This window comes from Chanodichthys erythropterus, chromosome 10 (assembly GCF_024489055.1).
Source record: "Chanodichthys erythropterus isolate Z2021 chromosome 10, ASM2448905v1, whole genome shotgun sequence".
NCBI lineage: Eukaryota > Metazoa > Chordata > Actinopteri > Cypriniformes > Xenocyprididae > Chanodichthys > Chanodichthys erythropterus.
The window spans coordinates 60,268,539-60,291,587 of record NC_090230.1 but is presented as its reverse complement, the minus strand read 5'-3'; the positions used below and the strand labels follow the sequence as shown (position 1 = coordinate 60,291,587).

The window sequence follows — 23,049 nt, the reverse complement described above, 5'->3', positions numbered from 1 at the left end:
TGTTGTATATTTTTACAGCATGTTTTACTGTATAAAACAGTATTTTAATCACACTAACCTTATCCCATTTGCAATGTGCAGTACAACATGCGTGAAACACAAACAATTAAGCGTACTGTGGCAAAAAGAATCGGTAACGAACCGAAAATATTCTTATGAAACGCCTTTGCTTATGTGCATGGTCGGCAACATCTTGAAACGAATGATTCAAGTGAGCCGATTCGCTAAACGAGTCACTCTTCGCAACGCTTGAACAATAACACATCGGTTCCGCGGTAATCGTTTTGGTTTTGATTTCCTTGTTATTATTTGTCTTGTGTATTTCTACAACTTCTAAATAACTTCAAAATTATTTGATGAAAAGTGACCAGCCTAAACTGTTTTGTTTAATCGCACGTCTCAGCTTCAGACGTGGCACTGTGCGACGTCATCAGCGCGCGGCCGTGTTCCACAGTGTTGTTTTCTCGCACTTCATCGGCTCCCATTTCAAAATTTACACTCCGTTTAATTGTTTAAGGTAAGAATTGTGATTCATGATTCATTCATCAGTGAATATTGTGTAAAAGCACAATTAAATAGCGCTGAAAAAGCTGTTAGCCTAAGGCAAAATTCACAGAGACAAGATATCAGTGCGAATCTCTATCAGATCTTTGATATTTCGTAATGAATGATAAATCAGTGACGTCATGACTGTTATCGAAATAAAACGTGAGGTGATTTGTGTAGTGTAATTTGCTCTCCGGGGGTGTGTGAGTGAATATGTGTGTTCACAGTAATAATCGATGTTGCTGTATGAATCAATCAGTGATCAGCTTTTCGTCACATCACATCCCATCACATAACTCCTGAGGATCAGTGTCATCGTACCGTTTGGTATTGGTACAAATTTTAAACGTGATATTACAAAGATTCACTCACAAAAGAACATTAAGCATACTAACGTACAAAACTACTAAAACGTACTAAAAAACACAATTTTATTAATAATATTATTAATATAATGGATGTTAACATTTCAGCATTGTTCATAATATTAATTAAAGTATGGTGGTCGCATGCCAAGGCATTTTGTTATGAAAGTACAGATCCGGATGTCCTCACAGGACTGCAGGAAACTCGTGTACATTGATAGAAGCAGGAATGAGTTGCAGTGCAGTGTTCGACTACTTCTGACTGACCTGTTACAAATGTGATGTGATATTCCATTGCTCATGTGGCTGTGTTGCTCACTGCAAAAAAAAAGTTTTGCTTAAAAAGCAAAATGAAAAGATATAAAGTATTGTTTTCTTAAAACAAGAAAAAATGTCTGCCAGTGGGGTCAGAAAAATAATCTTGTTTTCTCTTTTATTTTTTCTTATCCAGAACTGGTAGATTTTTTTCTTGTTTAATGCATGGACGCACCTCTTTTTGAAAAACAAGGCTTCTTAAGTAAATGTATCTTAATTTAAGAATGTTTCGATATTTTTACTAGTAAACCAGACAAAAATATTAAGAAAATCATTTTTTTGCAGTGCAGTCAGTCCAAATTATTCATGTTAATCAAATGATGGTTATAGCCTGTCAGCATGTATCTTATGCCATATATTTATTATGATCATTTTCTGCTTTTCATATTTACTAAAATCACATTAAGTCTAAGACTAAATAGCAAAGATTTTACAGCATGTAATTTGTTCTGTACAGGACAGAGTGAAGATGATGGAAGAGAGTGGCATAGAGAGCACACCGCCTGCCACGCCCCCACCCCCCTCTACAGTGGTCGCCAGCCCCCCACCACTCACCAGCGGTAACATCACTTAGATATGCAGACAGATGCGCACAGATCACTGTGTTGTCATTATCTTCCAATGCAGTGATTCATCTGTGGAGTACGGTGTTCATATTAGGACTTCCTCACACCTCAGTCATACACCGAAAAGGCGTCATGCCTCAGACTAAAAGGCTTCAATCATCGGACAAAACGGCATCGCGCCTCAGACTTAAAGGCTTCAGGTCTCAGGAAAAACGACGTCAGGTGTCAGGTCTCGTACAATTAGGCATCGAACTAAACAGCCTCAGACCAAAAGGCTTCAGACTAAAAGGCATCATTTTTTTTTTTTTTTTTTTTTTTTTTGTATAGCCTAACTTTCTGTTGGCTTTTATCCCATCATATGTCGTCCTTCAGTTGTCTTTTTCTTTACTGTTACTATTCCCAAATTAATTTAAGGTGTGTATGTGTGCATGTTAATTATGTAGAATCTATCTGTTGATGGTATTCATGTGAATAAGAAAAGAAAAGAACAGAAAAGAACATGCCGATTTTCACATTGGTCTGCAGAAAAACAGCAACGGGCTGAATGAAAATGTGACTCTTCCAAAGATAGTGGTATTCTGTTTTTATTGTAATCTTTTATGCATTCCATTTTTATTTTTATGTATTTGTTTCCTTTTTATGTAAATAAATATATTTTGTTATACTATAGTTTAAGGTATTTGTAGTAAAATTATTGTTATACAAATAGCCTATCAATCCAAAAAAAAAAAAAAAAAATCATAGTTAACACACTTTTAACCATGGTTAATTGTCATATGTGTTCGCAATGCAAGCTAGTTGCAATGTGTTATTTTGCTAACTTTTTATAGCCTACATGCAAATAAAACTAGTGAATAATACAAATTTACAAAATAATCTCAGTGGGATATGTTTTATACAACTCAGTGTAATATTTAACTGAAAACTGCGTGCACGTGACATCACATTGAGGCGGGGCAATTCGCTTCTTTCTAAGTCCGTTTCGTCTGATGCCTTTGAGTTTGATGCCTTTTAGTCTGAGGCCGTTTCGTCTGAAGCCTTTTGGTCTGAGGCTGTTTAGTTCGATGCCTAATTGTATGAGACCTGACACCTGACGTTGTTTTTCCTGAGACCTGAAGCCTTTCAGTCTGAGGCGCGATGCCGTTTTGTCCGATGACTGAAGCCTTTTAGTCTGAGGCATGACGCCTTTTCGTTGTATGACTGAGGCGTGAGGAAGTCCTAATATGAACACCGTAGTGGAGGCTTTCCTTGAAACAACAGGATATATTTATACCTGAGACAAATCCCAGAACTGTAGTTTGATGCCGTAGTGTGTCCTGGGCCTTTATCAGGGTTAATTTTTTTTGTGTGAATGAAAACAAGTCCAGGTACAATATGGGTTATAAATGTTGTTAACTTTGCTGTGGATCATTGAGCTGATGCAACATTAGTTACGTTTACATGCGACCAAATAATACATTTGTAATCTGATTGATGATTCAGGCTGAAAAGCCTTCATGTAAACGCCTCAATCTCTTCCGTTGTTTTTTTTTTGTTTTGTTTTGTTCAGAATAGTAATTTGCATGTAAACAAATGTGTGAAGCAGATTGCAACATTTAGGGTTCATATAAATAGAAATGTCAGAATCTGAAATCCGATTGGATTTATTGTGATTGACGAAAATTAGTGCATGTAAACATACCTATTGAAAATACGTCTTTCCAAAACAATTCTTGGTTACGCAAAACTAGCTTGACAGAAGACAGTACAACCCAAAAATGGACTGAACGAGTATCTTGGAAATTCGCAAAAAATATGCTGTGTACCCTGACTAAGGTGTATCATTCCACAATATTATGGCAGTTGACTCCAATCAGCATCCATGTTTGATATTCCCATGTACTGATACTGCTTTTAGTCATCTCTCAATGGTTCATGCATGCAATTGACCGTCGCTCTTCTTGTGTTTAGGTGTTTCCGGCCCTCTGACCATCCCAAGCCCCTCCAGCATCTCTGCATTTGCCCCAGGAGGTTTTTCCAGCCCTGTTCCTCCAGTGGCTTTGACCTCCACGCTGCAGCCTATCCAGTCATCTGTTCCATCTCTCTCTCTTGGCTCAGTATCGTCTCCTCTGGGTCTGAGCAGTCCGTATGGTGGCCCTAGCGATCCGTTCACCTCTCCGTCTGCTGGCCCTCCACTCAGCACTGCTGCCCCTCTGGGCCCCGTCCTCTCTGCCCCTCCCATGGGCCCGCCCACCACTGGCTTCTCTGTGAGTGCAGGATATGACATCACTCGTGGCCATGCTGGCCGCACCCCTCAGACGCCGCTGATGCCCAGTTTCTCCAGTGCTTCACCCATGCCAGGTATCACTCAACATCACTCAAACTCTATTTACACCTGCTGTTAGAGTCTCATGTGATCACATGTTCAGTGTGTCTCATTCGGTATCAGTGCGTACACATGAATTTGTATGTGAAGTTAAAAAAAAATCAGTATCAGTAACTTTTGTGGAACCACAAGTACACAAAAATTCACATAAATATAAGGGTGTCCTTATAAATGTGTTTTAAGGACGACACGCTTGGCATTGCTTGAGGATCTTGCTGTGCTTGCTATCATGCGAGAGCGTGTTTTTAGAGAGAGTTATATGTTTGATAAGAATAATGAATGGATGTAGAGGAAAGGTTGTGCAGAAAGCACTTATATTGAGATTTTAGGAGTTTTATGCAATTGACTAATCTCATGTATGTAGTCAGTCATTTAGAATACTTGAAATTTATTAACAATAAGTTACGAACAAATTCATGTGCATACTCATTTTGTTTGTAATTAGGTGGATTTTTTTTTTTTCTTGAGAAGTTGCTGTGCATATATAATCCACACAATTATTAGTTAATGAGACCCCATGATTGGCACAAAGCTGTGGAAAAAACAATTTCACTGACAACCGGTCAGACTGCATTTGAGTGATAAAAGGAAAATCCCCATCTTCTTGTTCACTTTTTACTATTCTAGTGGCTGTTTGTCATGTAGTCATGAGAAAAGAATAAACAAAAATGAGTGAGTGAGCGAATTTAGACCCTGAAATAGCACTCTCCGTTGCACAATATTTCATTTGACAGACCTTAACAGTGCATTATAGGTATTCTCGAGTTGTTGAGTGTACATGGTTTGTGGACTTCTTATTATGGTGCATTTTAGGATTCAATGAGTGCACTAGATAATTTCCACTATGGTTTCTACCATCACTACAAAATAGTGCACTAAATAAGGGGCTCATGGGAAATTTCGGACTCTGCTCTAGTCACTTTAGACATGACTGGGAATAAATATCATAATAAATATCAGATCATATAGTGTGATGTCATTGTATTTCTGTAGGGATTGTTACCAATCCCATGATGCAGCAGCCGGTGTCTGGAGGGTTAGATGTCAGCTCACCCATCACGTTTCCTGAGGATGCTGAAGATCCCAGAGTGACTCCGGATGGCAACTCACCTGGTGGAATATGGGGCTTCATCAAGGTACTAGACACACAATGAGGCCATAATGACTGTTAATGAGGCCATAATGACATAATGCTGTATGACATAATGAGGCCATAATGCTGTTTTATCTCTGTAAGTCCTGATGCAGTTTTATCATAATCTCAGGGTGTAGCTGGAAACCCGATGGTAAAGACTGTCCTGGATAAAACCAAACACTCTGTGGAGTCCATGATAACCACTTTAGACCCTGGGATGGCACCTTACATCAGTGAGTACTGTGTCCAGCAGTACAGAACAATACTTTGTATTTTTGTTTAGTTTTACTTCATTTCAGTTCTTTAAATGGACTATATGTAAGAATTTTCATGTATTAATTGCTTTTTGTATTGCCAATATGTGAACAGTTTGTAATGAAAAAAAGACACCTTCCTGACTTTCATAGGTTGTCTATGAAAACCAATATGACTGAGATTTATGTGAAGGACTCAGGACGTTTTCGCCAGGAAAATCAAAAGGATGTGACATTTTTCGTGTGCTCATGTGTGACTCTTTTTCGGTCTATGACACAAAAATTAATTTGTATACAATGTTCAGGATAATGTTGAAAGACCATTCTGTACTGTAATGTCATGCAAAGAAAAGGGATTAATTCAAACTATAGTCTCATAGCTTGATTATAAAGTAAATTGGAGACTATAGACTGTATAGATCTGTCTATCATAACACTGTAATTTTAATGACCTCATCTTGTCGACATGATGCCGGTGAATCGCAGACCTGGTGCAAACATATCCATGTAGATTTGATCGTATGCTTTCTTAACTGCTGTTTTCTCACCGCTGTCATTTTTGTTGTGTTTATTTTGTTATTGAAAGGAAATCGCGCAGCACATATTTACATATTTATCTAAACGTCACTCTCAGCAGAATGGACGGCATTGTTCGTAAACAGTATATTGCTGCTAAGGTATTTTCAACTTATTTTTACTTCTAAGCGAAGAACGAAAAAGAACTTCACCATTAGTATATGGGAGCCTTGAGTCACGTTCAGTCTCTTGTACGTTACGTGTGCACTAGTGTGAGCACTAGCAATAAGTTGCTGCTGCAGTTCACTTAACAGCCACCGGTGTCGCTAATATCAAGGGTGCCTGAGTTCTTCATGTCTTTAATGTGTAAGTACTTTTTTGTTTCAGAATAATTGACGATTTCAGTTCAGATCAGTGTTTTTATTTTATCCTCTTTACCCAAAATCATAACACAAAACCTAAAGTTTCATATTTCATATGTAATTTTAGATGTCAGTCATGTCACTTAAATTGTTCCATTACCACACTTAGCTAACTGTGCTGTGAAATGTATACCGAACTGCATTCTAATGGAAATCTTATTGTAACCATTACTTGGTGTACTCAGAACTGCTCGGACTGATTGTGGAAAAGCAATTCATGTGATTGTCATTGTTGAATGGTTTGTATGTGTGTTTCAGAGTCTGGAGGAGATGTGGACATCGTTGTGACATCAGATAAGGAAGTGAAGGTGGCAGCGGTGCGTGACGCATTTCAGGAGGTGTTTGGTTTGGCCATGGTGACGGGAGAGGCGGGTCAGTCCAACATCGCCCCGCAGCCAGTGGGATACGCCGCGGGGGTCAAGGTGAACACGCCTCTGCTTCATGTTTCCGCCAGCCTCTGAATGTGTCGAGTGTTAAAATCATGAAAATAGATGGTTTCACAGATCTTTGATTTTACAGGAAACAAAAAATCAGGTGACTTATGACTTCAAAGCATATGAATTCACCTGAAGGTTGTGTGTGTGTCTAGGGAGCTCAGGAGCGCATTGACAGTCTGCGTCGTGCAGCTGTCATTCATGAGAAGCAGCCCGTAGTCTCAGTGGAGAACTTCATAGCTGAACTCTTTCCAGACAAGTAAGAACAGTTCATCCTGTGAAGACAAAATTATGAAAACTCTCTATGTTGTCTTTTATGTCAAGTACTTACATTTAACCAAATACTTCAACCATAATAGTATAGGCTGTTACCAATAACATTTTATCAACATCAACAAAATTGCACGTAATATTCTGGCTATACTGACAAAACAAGCCTTAGAATCCTTTATGAATTGGAAAATCAAGAATTCACATTGGTTGCTTTGCAGCATGAAAAACAATTATTCAAAATGCGATTTAATTATATACAGAAAGCAAGCAAAGAACATTCCCCATCTCTACCGCAAGTTATGCAATATGCACTCTGGCAAAACCCCACATTATAATTGGTGTCTACACTGGAAATTAATCTCTTAGGGTGTGTTCACACTTAGCAGGTTTGGTTCCATTAAAATGAACTCTTTTCAGGGGGTCTCTGTTTGCTCCAAAACAAACTCTGGTGTGGTTCGATTGTTTGACTTTAATATGAACGCAACATGAACCAAAAACAGGATGTGATGTGATTTTGTGCCACGAGATCTCACAATATTAAAACATGACAATATCAGCATGACGGAGTTGAGTTTGTGGCAAAACCCTTTACAGTAGGGGTGGTTAATCTGTCTGATTTCCCGATTCGATTCGATTACGATTATTGAAGTCCCGATTCGATTACAGTCGATTTTCGATTATTAACGATTCTCGATTAGCGATTATTGATTTTCCATTTCACAACAGTAAACGAAAATACACTACAAAGTGATTGCAGTATTAAAAAAAAAAGTCAGCTACTGAATTACTTAACTCTTTCATTGAGTAACAACAACTCAAAGCACTTTCTGTGTCTTGTAGTTATAACTTCAGAATTATTTGTATGTAGCTTATGTTCTGTAGAACACAGAAATGAATACATCACATTGTGTTGTGACTCATCAAGTTGAACTAAACAATAACAAATAAATGAAAGGCTTATTTCCTTTAGGAAGTAGATCAGAACCAACATACTGTAGAAATTGGACAATTTTCTTCTAGAAAGACAATGTGTTCAGGTGGAGGAAGACTGCAGGTTGCAGTCGAAACATGTCAAGGTAAAGAAAAAGTTTCGGTGGTTTAAATCGGCGCTTGTGACTTAAAGTCGAGTGCTTTCCTTTTACTGTAATTTAGGCAGGCGCGCTCATAATAGAAGCGATTGAGAGCGCGGCTCATGGTTGCATAGCAACGACAGACGCCACTGGAGCGAAAGCGCATTGGAAAGGAGAATGCGGCGCGGACGCGATATGTGAATGCCCCTTAGAACGGCGACTTTTTCTTTGCATATCAGACAGGTAGCAACTAGAGAATAAGAATAAGAATAATTTAGCGGGCCGGATTATGTTTTATTTTTGAGATCAGTTGCGGGCCGGCAGTTTGAGATCACTGATCTAACGTCTTTGCTGCTTACTTGGCGGCCACGGCCAGTGCAGCTGGCATCCAACTTAAAGGTGCATTGCTGCCCCCTACAGTACTGGAGTGTGAAACAGATTAGTGGGGGAAAAAAACAGATGATGACTGCGTGCGTGGCGGTGGGTGGTGGGCCGGCCCGCCGGCCGTCCTGGAGTACCGGCTGTTCTGTGATTCTCCAGATCACACAGATGGCCAGTCCGCCCCTGGCTGGGTGGATCGGTTGGTTGCTCGTTCCTGGTTCTTCCATTTTACACACCTGCTCTGGCTGCCGTTACACGCGCTTGCTAACTGGAACTGGGCGCGTTCGTGACGTTCAACTCCCGGTATAACATTTTTTACAAAATAAAATAATGCAAAAAAATAAATAAATAAATAAAAAATCGATTTTTGAAAATTTAATAATCGATTCATACTCGTCCATAACATACTCGCGATTAATCAATAATCGATTTTTTTCACCACCCCTACTTTACAGTGCTTTCATTATGCATTGTTGTTTTTGTTAATTTTTCCTAAAAAGTCTATTTAATTGGCAGTCAATAGGATTTGTCATTCCTCAACAATTATAATGTAATCTGGATTTTTTTTTAAACAAAATTACCAATGATGACAATGGCATCTTTTTGCAAAATAACTTAAAATGCAATTTTCCAAATTATGCAAAACAGTATTTCAAAACACTTAATAGTTTCTAAAGGATTGAAAACAGAAATCTTTTGTCATTTTTTTGCAGTAGGAGGTTATTTTTCTCAAATCAAAGCTATTTCAATCAAAAAACATTTACAGATGAAGTTACATATTAACATAGGAGCCATTCTTTGATATCACCTTAACAACTCTCTCATCCATTGAACTTGTAAGTCTATGTATAGTTTCTGCTTGTATTTCTTTAGAGGATACCAGAATTGCCTCCCAGAGCTGCTGTTTAGAGGTAAACTGCCGTCCACCCTCATAAAGCTTCCTTTTTAAAGATGCTCCACAGGTTCTCAATAGGGTTGAGGTCAGGGGATGATGGTGGCCACACCATGATTTTTTTCTCCCTTTATGCCCATAGCAGCCGTGGCCTCACTGGTATTTTTTTGCAGCATGGGATGGTGCATTGTCTTGCATGAAAATGATTTCACTCCAGAAGGCACGGTTCTTCTTTTTATCCCATTGCAGGAAATGGGCAGTTAGGAACTCCACATATTTTGCTGATGTCATTTTGACACCTTCAGGCACCTTAAAGGGGCCTACCACCTCACTTCCTATGATTCCAGCCCAAAACATCACTCCACCACATGATGTTGCAGCCTTGTTGGGACATGGTGGCCATCCACCAACCATCCAGAACTCCATCCATCTGGACCATCCAATGTAGCACGGCATTCATCAGTGAATAAATCAGTTTAAAAATTAGTCTTCATATATTTCTGTGCCCAATGCAATCGTTTCTCCTTGTGGGTATTGGTTAAGGGTGGCCGAAATACAGCTTTACGCACCACAGCAATACTCTGGAGGATCCTGCATCGAGAAGTTCTTGGGACTCCAGAGGCACCAGCAGCTTCACATACCTGGTTGCTACTCATGAGTTGATTTTTCACAGCTGCTCTCTTAAAACAATGAATTTGCCTCACAGAAACTTTCCTTAATGCGCTTTTATCTGAACGAACCCGTCTGTGTTCTAAATCACACACAAATCTTTTCTCTTAATTTTTTGTGAAATATCCAGTGTTTTCATACCTTTTGCAAGATACTGCACTATTTCACGCTTTTCATCTGTAGAAAGATCTTTCTTTTTCCCCATATTGCATTAAACCTGTGACTTGCTTAAAGGTGCCCTTGAACGTTCTTTCACAAGATGAAATATACTTACAGATGTCCCCTGAATGTGTCTGTGAAGTTTCAGCTCAAAATACCCCATAGATTTTTTTAAATACATTTTTTTTTAACTGCCTATTTTGGGGCATCATTAACTATGCACAGATTCAGGCTGCGGCCCCTTTAAAATACCTGTAAAGTCAATTCTGAGAATTCTTTCTAAACACTTTATAAATTTTACAAATATATTGCTGAAACACATTACAAAGACTGAGAACTGTGTAATGCTTAATTGTGAAGTTAGAGCGTTAAACAGTTTTTAACCATGTCTCTGCTCAGGATATTTTGGGCGGAGCTAAAACAGGGGTCTGATGACGCATTTGTACCCCCAAGCATAGCCCCTCCCCTAACACTAACTGTCGATGACGCACCGAGCGTGGCGCCGCCTCTAACACTACAGTGGTTCACTCGGGTGTGTCTCATACGTCCTGAAAAGTGAAGCCGCGGGCTCTTTGATCGCCCCCTGGAGGCTGGATGCAGTTTCAACTTTCTGAAAGATGGTTTTGGTCATTTAAGGTAGTTGTTATCAGGCTGTTATATATTCAATTGTTCGTTTTTGTGATGATTTAGATTTTAGCTAGCAATTTGATGCTATAAAAACGGGGCGTGTCATCATGATTCGAAGTTGACTGACAGCTTGTCTGAGGACTGTCGGAGCTTCGAGGGGAGATTGAAGATGTATTAACTAACTATTAACTTTCGATTTATTTGTTATTTAACACCAACAAAATGAGTTGTTCAGCAGTAAACTGTACTAACCGACCTACAGGATCACTGAACCTTTTTCTGTAACATTAAATATGGGTGTTATAAGCTAATTAATAAATGTTATTAGTTAAGATAACACACCTAATGTTAACCATGTCGGGAAAAAGCAGGTGATCGTTATCTGGTAGTTACTTGTTATTTTTATGGGTATAAAATAATAATTAGCAGGACAAAACTAATGATAGCCTACTACAGCAATCGATCTCCTGTAACGTTAGTTGAACTTGATTTAAAATGGCAGGACCGTTTCTGACTATTTAGAGTTGTTCCTAGGCATATTATATTGATTTTATCTACTGAATTTGCTGTGTCAAAAATATTATTGCTCTAGAAACAGAATAGCCTATTATTTTATAGGTAGAATTTTAAATTGTATATAATTTTTATAGTCTATTTAAAATACATGAATGATGACGCAGTCGTCTGTGCGGAAGTTTGATACCGCGACTCCGCCTCTGGGCTCCACTGACGATTCCTTCGGCGCATGCCCAGGCTCCATATTGCGTAATGTGTCAGCGCCCATTCAACGGCCAATTTTGGCATAGACATATAATAAACACTATACGCCCTATTGGCCGCTTTGGACTGTTGCTGCGATACGTCAACGAGTCCGCCATATTCTTTTAATACTGTTTTGTCTATGGGCAAGACTGCGCTGTTAACAAACACAAGTAAACGGACGAGCTGCAGTTTTTCTGGATAAAAACAAAAATAACGTTTAGATTTATCAACCAATTTCAGTGGCTTATAATGTACGTGGTGTACAAAAAGTTCTAGTTACTTAAGATCTCTATAGTTAGACATATAAAATATTTATTTTAATTAAGAAATAGTCAAAGCTCAGGCTTGTCATGTATTTGACTCCTTTATTCTTGCATAAGAATTGTGATAACGCCCATACTAAGATATAATTTAATTTTCACATTAAATAAAATAAAGTTTTCTTATTGTAAAAAAGGGATTTTCTGTCTTTAACGCAATTTTAGCTTCTCTTGAGCTTAGAATTGACCACCATTGATAAAATTAAATAAATCATCAAATACAAATCACTCGGGCTGCTTTCTGTATTTTTATAGCACTAAAATGATACAGATATTTACAGAAAGATACTCATTATCGAAAAGTGATTCATCTGCGATAAGAACGCGATATTGCGTGGCTTGTCAGTGATCTACGGCTCTGTCTATTAAATGGCGCTCCATTTGAAAGCAGGTGATGGCGATTTAGCGGTAATCAGGGAACCGGCTTTACTGACAAAATGCGATATATCCCTCAGCCCTAGTGTTTATGCATTATACAGACTGCAAGTGTTTAAAAATGAAAATAGCGATGGCTCTGGTCTCCGTGAATACAGTAATAAACGATGGTAACTTTAACAACATTTAACAGTACATTAGCAACATGTTAACGAAACATTTAGAAAGACAATTTACAAATATAACTAAAAATATCATGTTATCATGGATCATGTCAGTTATTATTGCTCCATCTGCCATTTTTTTGCTGTTGTCCTTGCTTGCTTACCTAGTCTGATGATTCGGCTGTGCTGCTCCAGACGTTAATACTGGCTTGTGTAATGCCTTGAACATGGGCTGGCATATGCAAATATTGGGGGCGTACATATTAATGATCCTGACTGTTACGTAACAGTCGGTGTTATGTTGAGATTCACCTGTTTTTCAGAGGTCTTTTAAACAAAAGAGATTTACATACTAAGGAGGAAGCAATGGAGTTTGAAACTCAATGTATGTCTTTTCCGTGTACTGAACTCTTGTTATTCAACTATGCCAAGGTAAATTCAATTTTTGATTCTAGGGCACCTTCAATAATGTGAAGTAGTTTCACTTTAATTTGGCTCAACTTGCAAACTAATTACCAAACCTGTCTGAGATTGCTGTCACTGATGTAAACTGACAGGGGAAGCAGCACAATTGAAAATTTTAATTGAAAAAATAAAAATCAAATGTTTGTTTAATTAGGGACTGAGCACAGATGGTGTGAGGACCCTATTTTAATTGCTCAGTCAATTATTCTTCTCCGAAATTAATCGCATTTTTGAGGGCCTAAACATGCTCAAACTCATGAAAACTCATCAGAAGTGGTGAAAATTTACATCTGATATGGGTTTCAGAATTAGGTGTGGTAAAATGGCTTGATAGCGCCACCTACAAAATTTCAATTAAGCACCCTTCGCACTATGTTTCACATACAGGTATGAAATTCGGTAGACACATGTTACAGCCCAATACTTACAAAAATTTCCCTGTGTGCGAAATCTGAAAACCCAACAGGAAGTGAAATTTTGCTGAGAAAGTTCAAAATATCTTTGCAGTTTTTGTAATTTCTAGATGTTGTATTTTAACAAACTCCTCCTAGAGATTTATCAGATAAACATCATATTTGGTCAGTCAAATCTAAAGGCCTTTGTGATGTTAAATTGTGAAGATCTAGAGTTTTCGCTGAAGGGCGTGTCCGTGGCGGCCTGGCAAAATTCGATGTTTCGCCATGAAACAGGAAGTTGTTGTAACTCGGGTATACAATGTTGGATCTGCCCCAAACTTCACATGTTTGATAAGAGTCCTGGCCTGAAGACATCTAAATGGCAGTATTCAGTTAGTTATAGCACCATCTGTGGGCAGCAGGAAATGGCAAGCTTTACACTGTAATTCACTCCCAGAAACACATTTCAAGAAGCCACAAAGTACCAAATATACTAGAAACACGTTAAATCATGCAACACTTGGCTAAGTGCTAATGCTTGCGATTAACGCCACAAAATATACAGTTGTTGTAACCCAGGCATACAATGTCTGATCTGCCCCAAACTTTATATGTTTGATAATAGTCCTGGCCTGAAGACATCTACATGGCAATATTCAGTTACAGTCAAAGCACCACCTGTTGGCAGCAGGAAGTGTGGCACTTTGAAATTACTTTACCATAATTCTCCTGAATTTTCTCTGCTTCATGCATGTCACTGTTTTCCAAAGGCCAACGGGTAGCGGTGAGCCCGGGTGCAAGGGCCCTTTCATAGCTGCTTGCAGCCTTAATTGAAATTGTATTTGCATAATAATTTGGAACAAAGTGTATTGTTCTGTCTTTGACTGCATATGATAATTCAAACTCAGAAAGTAAAACTGAATTGACATTGATTACAAGATGATTGACAAGATGATATTGGTCCAGACCAGGGGTGTCAAACTCTAGTACTTCATTAGCTGGATCAAGTGCATTTAATTATGGTTGAAGCTAAACTCTACAGGGGCCCTTGAGGAGTTGAGTTTGACACCCCGGGTCCAGACCAAATAGCCTAGAGAACCAACCTATAAGTGTGAACACACCTTTACTTCGTATCTGCACTTTTTTAATGATAACAAAATTCCTTATGAATTCAGTCAGTGAGCGCCTTGACAGTAACTGCCTCATTGTGATGCCTTGTTTTGCTAATGAAGCATGTTGATTGGACCAGTTTTACTGACAGTTTTCCAAATGATTTCCAAATGTACCTGGAAAAGCTTCATGTTTAGCTCTGAAGACGCTCACATTACAGTTTTTCTTCCTTTTCATCTATCACATGTATCATGTCACTCTCCATTAGGTGGTTTGACATCGGCTGTCTGATCTTGGACGATCCAGGCAATGGGATTCACATTGAGACATTCACCCAGGCTACACCTGTGGCCCTGGAGTACGTACAACAGGTAAAACTATGTAATTTCTGCTGCCACTCCCTCACTTCCTTTGAAACTGTTCAGAGTGATGCATGTCACTGATTTCTGAGGGTGTTTTCACACCGGACTCATTTGGAGCGTTTGTTTTGGAGCTTGGCACGTTTTCTCCCTTAGTTTGGTTTGTTTAGCCATATATGAATAGAGCAATCATGCTTTGATCCGCATCAAAACAATTGGTCCTCACCTGAATGAGGTGGTCTTAGCCTGATTGAAAATGATCTTTGGAGCAGTTCATTTATATTGCAAAAGCAATGTAACCCAACCGACCAACGAACCAAGCTGTATCATAATTCATAAAAGAAAATGCTTTACATAAAAAGCAGCAGTTAAAAAAACCAAAGAGCCCCTGATAAACTTAAAATGTTGTCTGGTTGCTATTCTACGGTGCATTGTAGGAATTTTATGATGACAAAACCTCGATTCCTGCTCTAACTGATAAATTATATACATGGTAATGTATTTGGTCTTGACAGACTAGATCTGCTACGCACACTGCTGCTGCTGCAGAGCAATTATAAACTTGCTGCTGCCAATAGATAATCTGACCCGCTGCTATGAGCATCTAAGATGTGCTGCTGCTGCATGGATAGGCATACATAAATTCTATAGCAGATCTAGACAGGTGGAGCTTGGGGAGGTGGAGGGTTTCAGAGCACTACAGGACCAGTTTACAGCTAACACTGAACCAGACTGTTAAGACCCCTTAAGCCCGAAGTGCACTACCCGATGCAAAAAAAAAAAAATCATAGTAAAATTACTAAGCATCCACTGACAGGAATAACACAAAATAGGTATTTAAAGCTTAGAAACTCAGCTTTTTAATGCATCCAACCATTTTGTTCAACTCTTAATGAGTGCTGAGTCATCCTGCTAATCCGGAGTGTACCGCCGTTTTTGTAGCTACAAAAAAAAATTATCATATTTTTCAAAACTACTGCCTTGATCAACACAAAATACATGTAATTTGAAACCTTAGAGTCTGAACTTTACAATGAATGTAGCCAATTTGATTAACTCCTAAATAAAAAATAAAAAGGTTTTCATAATTTATTAAATTTTTTTGTATTATGTACCACAATGTGTCAAAAGGAACGATTTTAAAAATGCCTAGGCATCAAGGGCTAAACAAAAAGGCTGCCTTGGTTCCAAATGCTGTAACTTTTGATTACTTTATGCTATCACCACAACATTTGAATCAGATGCAGCTCACATATAGCAGAACATCACCAAAAAAGAATTATTCCCCTACATAATTTTCTTCATAAGATATTGCATGTCAAATTAGCAAGATATGTAAAATTTCCCTTGAATACACTTTTTTTTTTTGCCTTTTATTAGCAGTTTCTCAGCATGAAAATGTACAAATTTAATTTTTTTTAATAAAATTATTATTTTTTTTTTTTAAGTTTTCTTTCAAACGATACCAACCTTTTGACTCTCCTCGCTATAGTTTTGGAGTTAAGAGTCTTTTCTTTTTTTGTATGTCCCTCAGAAAAAACAACTCTGAAAATGCCTTCAGGGCTTAAGGGGTTTCAGTTCACCCCAAAATTAAATTTGTCATTTAATACTCACCCTCATGTCTATCCACACCCGTAAGACCTTCTTTCATCTTCGGAACACAAATTAAGATATTTTTGATGAAATCCGAGAGGTTTTTTATCCCCCATAGAAAGCATCAGAAGTACCACATTCAAGGTCCAGAAAAGTAGTAAAGACATCGTTAAAATAGTCAACATCAGGACTTCAGGACCTTGAATGTGGTAATTTTGTTGCTTTCTATGGGGGATAAAAAAAAAAAAATTTCATCAAAAATATCTTTTGTTATTTGTGTTCTGAAGATGAAAGAAGGTCTTGCGGGTGTGGAACGACATTAGGTTGAGTAATGACAGGAATTTCATTTTTGAGTGAACTAACCCTTTAATTGTTGAGCAAGCAATGTCATTGGCTGCAAAATCAGCAGATGCCAATCAGCTTGTGCTGTGTAGTAAATGATGCATTTGCTAACAGATTGAAGAACAAGCAGATTTCTTCAGCTGTGGATGAATATGGTCATCGTACTGCTCATAAAACATTCTCTACAAAGCTTAAAAGATATAACCAGTTTAGATGGAAAGGATCTCAAGCTGACAAGCTGAAGACATTACTGTAGCTATATCCATTAATAGATACAGTACATCCTTGAAAATAAATTTCAGCACAGAGCTACAACAACCATAATGAAATGAGCCTTCACAATAGATAAAGCCTTACAATCAACTCAGTTAGAGAGCTTCATATGGCAATTAATCTGCTCAATAAAATACCTTACTTGCCTGTTGAGTAATAAAAATGCCATCATCTCCACGTTGCTTTTACAATATTTCAAATCCCTCAGTTCTCGCAATCTCCTAAAGCCAAGCTAATGTTGATTCTGATTTTCTTACAAGCTCTGTCATGTTCTCATTTTGCCAGCGCACTCTCCTCTGTTTGGCTTTTGTTTAAAACGGGTGATTCCCTGGAGGTTGGAGACTTAGCTGCTCCATGTCAACCTTTCTCATGCGTTGTGACCACTAACCTATGCCACTCCCACACCAGACAAGCGTCAAAGCAGCCGGATTTTGTAGGTTTGTAAACACTCTTAGAGCTCCGTGTGTTTGTGTGTGTGCTGTTCTACTGCAGGCGCAGTCACTGACTCCTCCAGATTATAACCTGCGCTGGTCCGGTCTGCTAGTGACGGTTGGGGAAGTTCTGGAGAGAAATGTGCCCAACGTCAGCCGAACAGACTGGCACCTGGCCTTCACTGGGACATCCCGCCGACAGATGATATACTCTGCTGTCAAGGCTCTGGCTGGCATGTACAAAATGCGATTGCCTTCCAGGACAGTGTGAACATCATCATATGCCGTCACGTCATACGGACCACTGATTCCTGGAATAGCACAGGAATCCACATTCATCTGTAGGTGTCCTGTGTTTTTCAGTCATGTCCCATCACAAGGCTGAGCCGACTCAAAATACCAAAAGAAATAGAACCTTTTAGATCAGCTGCATTTCTGCCTCAGGTCTGAAATAAACCAGTTACAGGGCAGAATAACTAATATCTCACTTTTAAATTATTGATTGAATTGAATATCGTGCCCTTGATTATATTTGAGTTTGATTGATGTAAATAAATGGAGTCTGTATGATGGAAATAGAAGGAAATTAAAACACGTCATTTGTCATGAATGCATTTGTTGTCCTACAGAGGGACTGTCACTGCACAACTCTTTTAAAATGATTAAATCTCACCAAGGAAAAGATGATTCTGTCGACCAGATTCATAACGCTTGTTTACATTTACATTCAAATATTTTGACTTGGAGGTTTTTAAATTGAACCAATGAAATTCATATCCACATTGTGAATATATAATTTTGATGTTACGGTTTTGGATCTTATTTTATAGTGTTTCTTTTCATCCTAATCATCATCTTCAAACATTGCTATGATATTGTGTTTGTCGGCATGTTCGTTTCTTTCACAGCTTAGTTCATGTCAGTGTTTACTGTGGTTAGATGAAATCCGATCATTAGCTCTGCTGCATATATAAATAAACCAGTTACTATAGATGTTGTTACATAAAACAATCTTAAATCAATGTGCTTGAGTAACTGCAGTTACCTATGATATGCAGCCAGGATTGTTTCTTCAGAGCGACACAGGAAACAAACATACTGACCTGAGAATGACCTCTGAGTGACAGCTGATGTGTAGCACATGAAAACATACTGTGTGTTTGCCGTCAAAGCCAAAGCTGTCATGGACTGAGAGAGTTGATGGAAAATCTAGAACTGCCTTTAAAATTTCTTTATATGTTTGTAATATTTCTCCAGAACAACTGTGGATGATTTTGTTTGATGCCATTTTACAAACGTGCCTTTGACCAGCAGATGAGTAAAATCTTTTTGTAAAGCCTTATGTTCTGTTGTGTTTTTGGTGAATGTTCAGTGCCTATAGGAAATATCAATAGGGACCAAGCCCTAAGGGCCGGTTGTGGGGGGCTCTGTGGTGCACCCTTTTATATGTATGTATTTGAGGGGCTCTGTAGCACACCCCTTTTCACCTACAGTAACCAAACTTCATACAGTTGAAGATCTCATCTGACCAAACAACTTGGCTATTATGGGTTGTTTGAAAAACGCATGCTCTGGAATTTTATATACTTTTCCTAGGGGATTCATCCGTTCGCAACCAAGCTTAGTCAGGATGAAGTTAAGACATTGAAGATGCTAAATTGCGAGCAGATTTTTTTTTATCTCAAACGGTTTGGCCAGGGTGAGGAAACAAATTTTTGGTGATAAAAGGGAAACAGGAAGTGTGATAACTTCTTCATGCATTGACTGATTTTGATGAAACTTCAGCTGTGTGTTCATTGTAGGAGGCCGATCACATGGAAGTGACCTTTGTGAGTCAAAGTCATAGCACCACCAACTGGCAGCAGGAAGTGTGTCACTGTCAAAATGCTTTAAAATCACCCTCTTATTTCTACTTGACTTGCTTTAATCTTTATTAGAATAATGTCAAGTTACGACAGTTGTACACATGTGAAAGGATTCTTGATATCTTAAATACTGTTGTCATGGCAATATTTAATGGTGGTGTCAGGAAATATCGGACTGAGTGAGAGATGTGTTGAGCCCATAAGCAGGTATTTATTAACAATGTTGCAACAGGTAAGGATAAGGATCACATACCACAATTTGGACACAAAGAACAAAATATGAACTTGATAAGGGCCTTCATAAAGCAGACAACAAAGAGGATCACGAAGGAGACAAAAGGTAAACCAGAGGTAAGATTATCAAACAAACATATGAATCCTTGTTGACACCAGATGAAGACTGGTAGGTAGACTGGTGAGGTTATATTGAGTCCTTGACTGTGATGATTGGTGAGAGGTGTAGGTGATCAGTAGACAGGGGAGTGAGAGCGCTGTGTGTGTGTGTGTGTGTGTTCTTGTTTATATTACATCGTGGGGACCAAATGGCCCCACAATGTAATAATAACCTGAGATCACCTACATTGTGGGGTCCAGCCAGCGGTCCCCACGAGGGAAATGGATTAATAAACATACTAAAAGATGTTTTTTTGAAAATGTAAAAATGCAGAATGTTTCCTGTGATGGTTAGGTTTAGGGATAGGGGTAGGGTAGGGGGATAGGAAGTACGGTTTGTACAGTATAAAAACCATTACGCCTATGGAGAGACCCCACTAAGATAGGTGCGCCTGTTTGTTTGTGTTTGTTTGTGTGTGTGTGTGTGTGTGTGTGTGTGAGAGAGAGCAAGAGTCTTCCATATTGTGGATTTTATAGTGTTACCACTTCATTTCTGTGTATTTGTGTTCTGCGTTATTTGACACACTTTTTTTTTTTTTTTTCAAAAAAGTTTTGATTTATCATTTCCTTATTCATTTCAGTGTGGGGTTTGAGGAGACCCCGAACATCCTGAGTGCAACTTTTTTGTCACACTAACATACAACTAGATATGATTCAAATTTTTTATAAATTATTATTATTTTTATTTGTAGAGATCAAGTGTCAATAAAGTCATCAAGTCTGATTCCATTTAGATGAAGGGAACAGTTTTTTTTATTTTATTTTATTTATTTATTTTAGCAAAGGTCAGTTCGGGTCACCCCATAACCAACAGCACATAAGGGATAAAAAGTCATTAACAATCATTAATATGAAGGCTGGGGTTGCTATGAACCAATATACCTAATTTAATTAGAAATAAATATAAATTCTCATTGTTATTTCATGTTAGCTACTGCAGACCTTACTGATATTTTGAATGGCTTTAAAAAAAGGAAGATGCTCTTTGCATCACATGGTGCAGTTGCAAGCTTGTGGCTATGATAACAGCCAAACCTTGTGTTTACACTTTTTGAGGAACCTCTGAATGTGATCCAGACATGATGGAAAATGGTGATGTCAGAGTGGGCGAGATGTTCATGTTATAATTAATCTGTTTATTCTACCACATTGTTTTTTACTTAAAGATTTAAGATTCCGGCATCAATATTTGAACAATGTTTTACAATAAAAAAATGTTACAGTAATAGTAATGTATTAATTTATGTCAGGACAGGAGTGCACATCAATCATGCTAAATCAAACTGATACTTATAGTGACATAAAAAGAAAACACAGACCTATTCAGTTGTGCCTGCTTCCATTTATTTGCGATCACAAGAACGCAAAAAACAACTCCACTTAGGCTTTTAAATCCAAAGGCTTACATATTTAGAAATATATTAATAACATACCCTATGTTTATGTCACTTTTCTGAGCATTTCTATTTATTTTCCTCTAAATTATGCGATGATTGCTATCCGAGGTATGGAGGACCAAACCTGCAGAAATTAAAAATGAATAAATGAATAAATAAATGAATTAATAAATATATAGATGAATAAATAGATAAATAGGTAAATAAATGTGATAATAGGAAAATAAATTAATGAATAAGTGACAATAAAATAAATATAATTCATTTTTAATAAAATTCATTTTTTAAATTTTCCCCCCTTAATTTATTATTTTCTGCGTTTATACATTGTTACATTTTTAAAACTTTTTTTAAATTTATTTTTATATTTATATATTATTTTTACATTTATTTTTACATTTATTTATGTATGTATGCATTCATTTATTTTTAGATTTATTTATTCCCACATGTATTTATTTTTAGATTTATTTATTTAATGATTCATTTATTTTAACATGGAAATGAGGAAGGCGGTCCTTCTGTAGCTTCATTGCATTATTGGTTAAGAGCTCACGAACAGAATCGTCAGGCCAGCTAAACGATAGAGATCGGAGTTTGCAACGAAAATGGCGGCAGCCGTAGAGTTGTAAGTTATTTTCACCTACTGTTATTCGCGTTATTCCGAAATATGTAAACTATTTTCCAGAAATAAAAACACAAAGCTGAAGCTACTTATGTGATCCCCCACAGCATCATCGTCATCGAGTCTGGAACCGTCGACGTCAGACGCTAGGGTGAGTCAGACACTCAGTGGACGATTGGTTAGATTATTAATAGCTATAACTTTAGCAAAATGACAAATAACATTAATGCAGTAAATGTTTTAAATTGGGAGCACGGAGAAAACTTAATACGACGATCAGATGGTCTCATATCGACATTGTTAACGTGGATATAGACGATATGAAGAAGTGGCCAGAGGAAACCATGGGACTGTCAGGAGTTGATGGAGCAGCATGTAAAGGGTGTAGGTGAAGAAGACTGGAATTATTTTAAATCAGCTTTGTAAAACAAGAGATAACTTTGTGATTTGTTTTAGAAAATGTATCATTTAATACAAGTTGTATAAAATCAGTTGTAAGAGTGTTTGTTGTTATCAGGAAGCTAGAGAACTTTTACTGACCTTCATGTAATGTTTCACCATTTAATTTTCATATGCAATAAACCAAGATGGAATTTATTTGCAAACTTGACATGACTTATTCCATTTAAATCAGTAGACTTCATTCCTTCCAGTTTTAAGGGGAATCTACAGAGCTTACATTATATGGTTTTATAAGAAATTACTGACAGCTAACATCTGGCCACATTGTAAAGATTAAAACAAAACTTCACAAAAGCTAACATTATCATATTGTAAAGGTTTATAGAAACAGATAAGTAACATAGTAAAGGTTTATAAAAAAATAACTACATACACTATTTACACTGATTAGTTAAATCAAAACTACAGCACAGACAGAAGTGGAACGCACCTACAAATCAACACTTATTCCTCCTATACATCAGAAATTATGTTGCTTAGGTTACACAGGACAAATTCTCTAAATGATCAATTTTAGGGGTGAGTTTAATTGGAACTGTTTTAAGAAAGGATTTTGAAGTTTTTCAGTCATATGACCACTTGGCGATGGTGATTTCTTCGGAGAGTCTCTCTTGGTGAATGATGCTGGAATGACAAGTTTCACCTTCCTTTCATAGTGGAAATCGGTAATGGTGAAGCCTCTGTCTGCATTTACTTCAGCGCCTGGACAAAGGTATTCCAGGAACTCAA

General features: G+C 37.7%; 1 protein-coding gene and 1 long non-coding RNA gene across 6 annotated transcripts; one reads left to right on the top strand and one right to left on the bottom strand.

The window, feature by feature from the left end:
- The first annotated feature begins 223 nt into the window (after positions 1-223).
- Positions 224-21,507, top strand: prrc1 (proline-rich coiled-coil 1). Of its 5 annotated transcripts, XM_067398453.1 has the most exons (11): positions 228-275; positions 404-517; positions 806-873; positions 1,684-1,786; positions 3,743-4,132; positions 5,151-5,293; positions 5,423-5,525; positions 6,743-6,906; positions 7,074-7,177; positions 14,849-14,951; positions 17,640-21,507. In XM_067398453.1, the coding sequence occupies exons 4-11, from the start codon at positions 1,696-1,698 to the stop codon at positions 17,847-17,849; spliced, it is 1,308 nt and encodes a 435-aa protein (XP_067254554.1). In that variant the 5' UTR covers positions 228-275; positions 404-517; positions 806-873; positions 1,684-1,695; the 3' UTR covers positions 17,850-21,507. The 5 variants fall into 5 exon arrangements, with proteins under 5 accessions (XP_067254553.1, XP_067254551.1, XP_067254554.1 ...); XM_067398452.1 differs by having other exon boundaries at positions 224-517; XM_067398451.1 differs by lacking the exon at positions 806-873 and having other exon boundaries at positions 17,640-21,506.
- Positions 6,825-17,633, bottom strand: LOC137028973 (uncharacterized). The gene is made up of 3 exons (XR_010896238.1): positions 17,294-17,633; positions 7,051-7,193; positions 6,825-6,941 (listed from the first exon to the last, which is right to left on the bottom strand). It is a non-coding gene; the product is annotated as an uncharacterized lncRNA (long non-coding RNA).
- Positions 21,508-23,049: the final 1,542 nt, after the last annotated feature.

What these genes read in the sequence shown, in the direction of transcription:
- prrc1 (XM_067398452.1), top strand. Translation starts at nt 1,696, where the DNA reads ATGATGGAAGAGAGTGGCATAGAGAGCACACCGCCTGCCACGCCCCCA. An exon ending in CCCCCCACCACTCACCAGCG is followed by an intron (nt 1,787 to 3,742) that starts GTAACATCACTT and finishes TCTTGTGTTTAG; the next exon opens with GTGTTTCCGGCCCTCTGACC. An exon ending in CAGTGCTTCACCCATGCCAG is followed by an intron (nt 4,133 to 5,150) that starts GTATCACTCAAC and finishes GTATTTCTGTAG; the next exon opens with GGATTGTTACCAATCCCATG.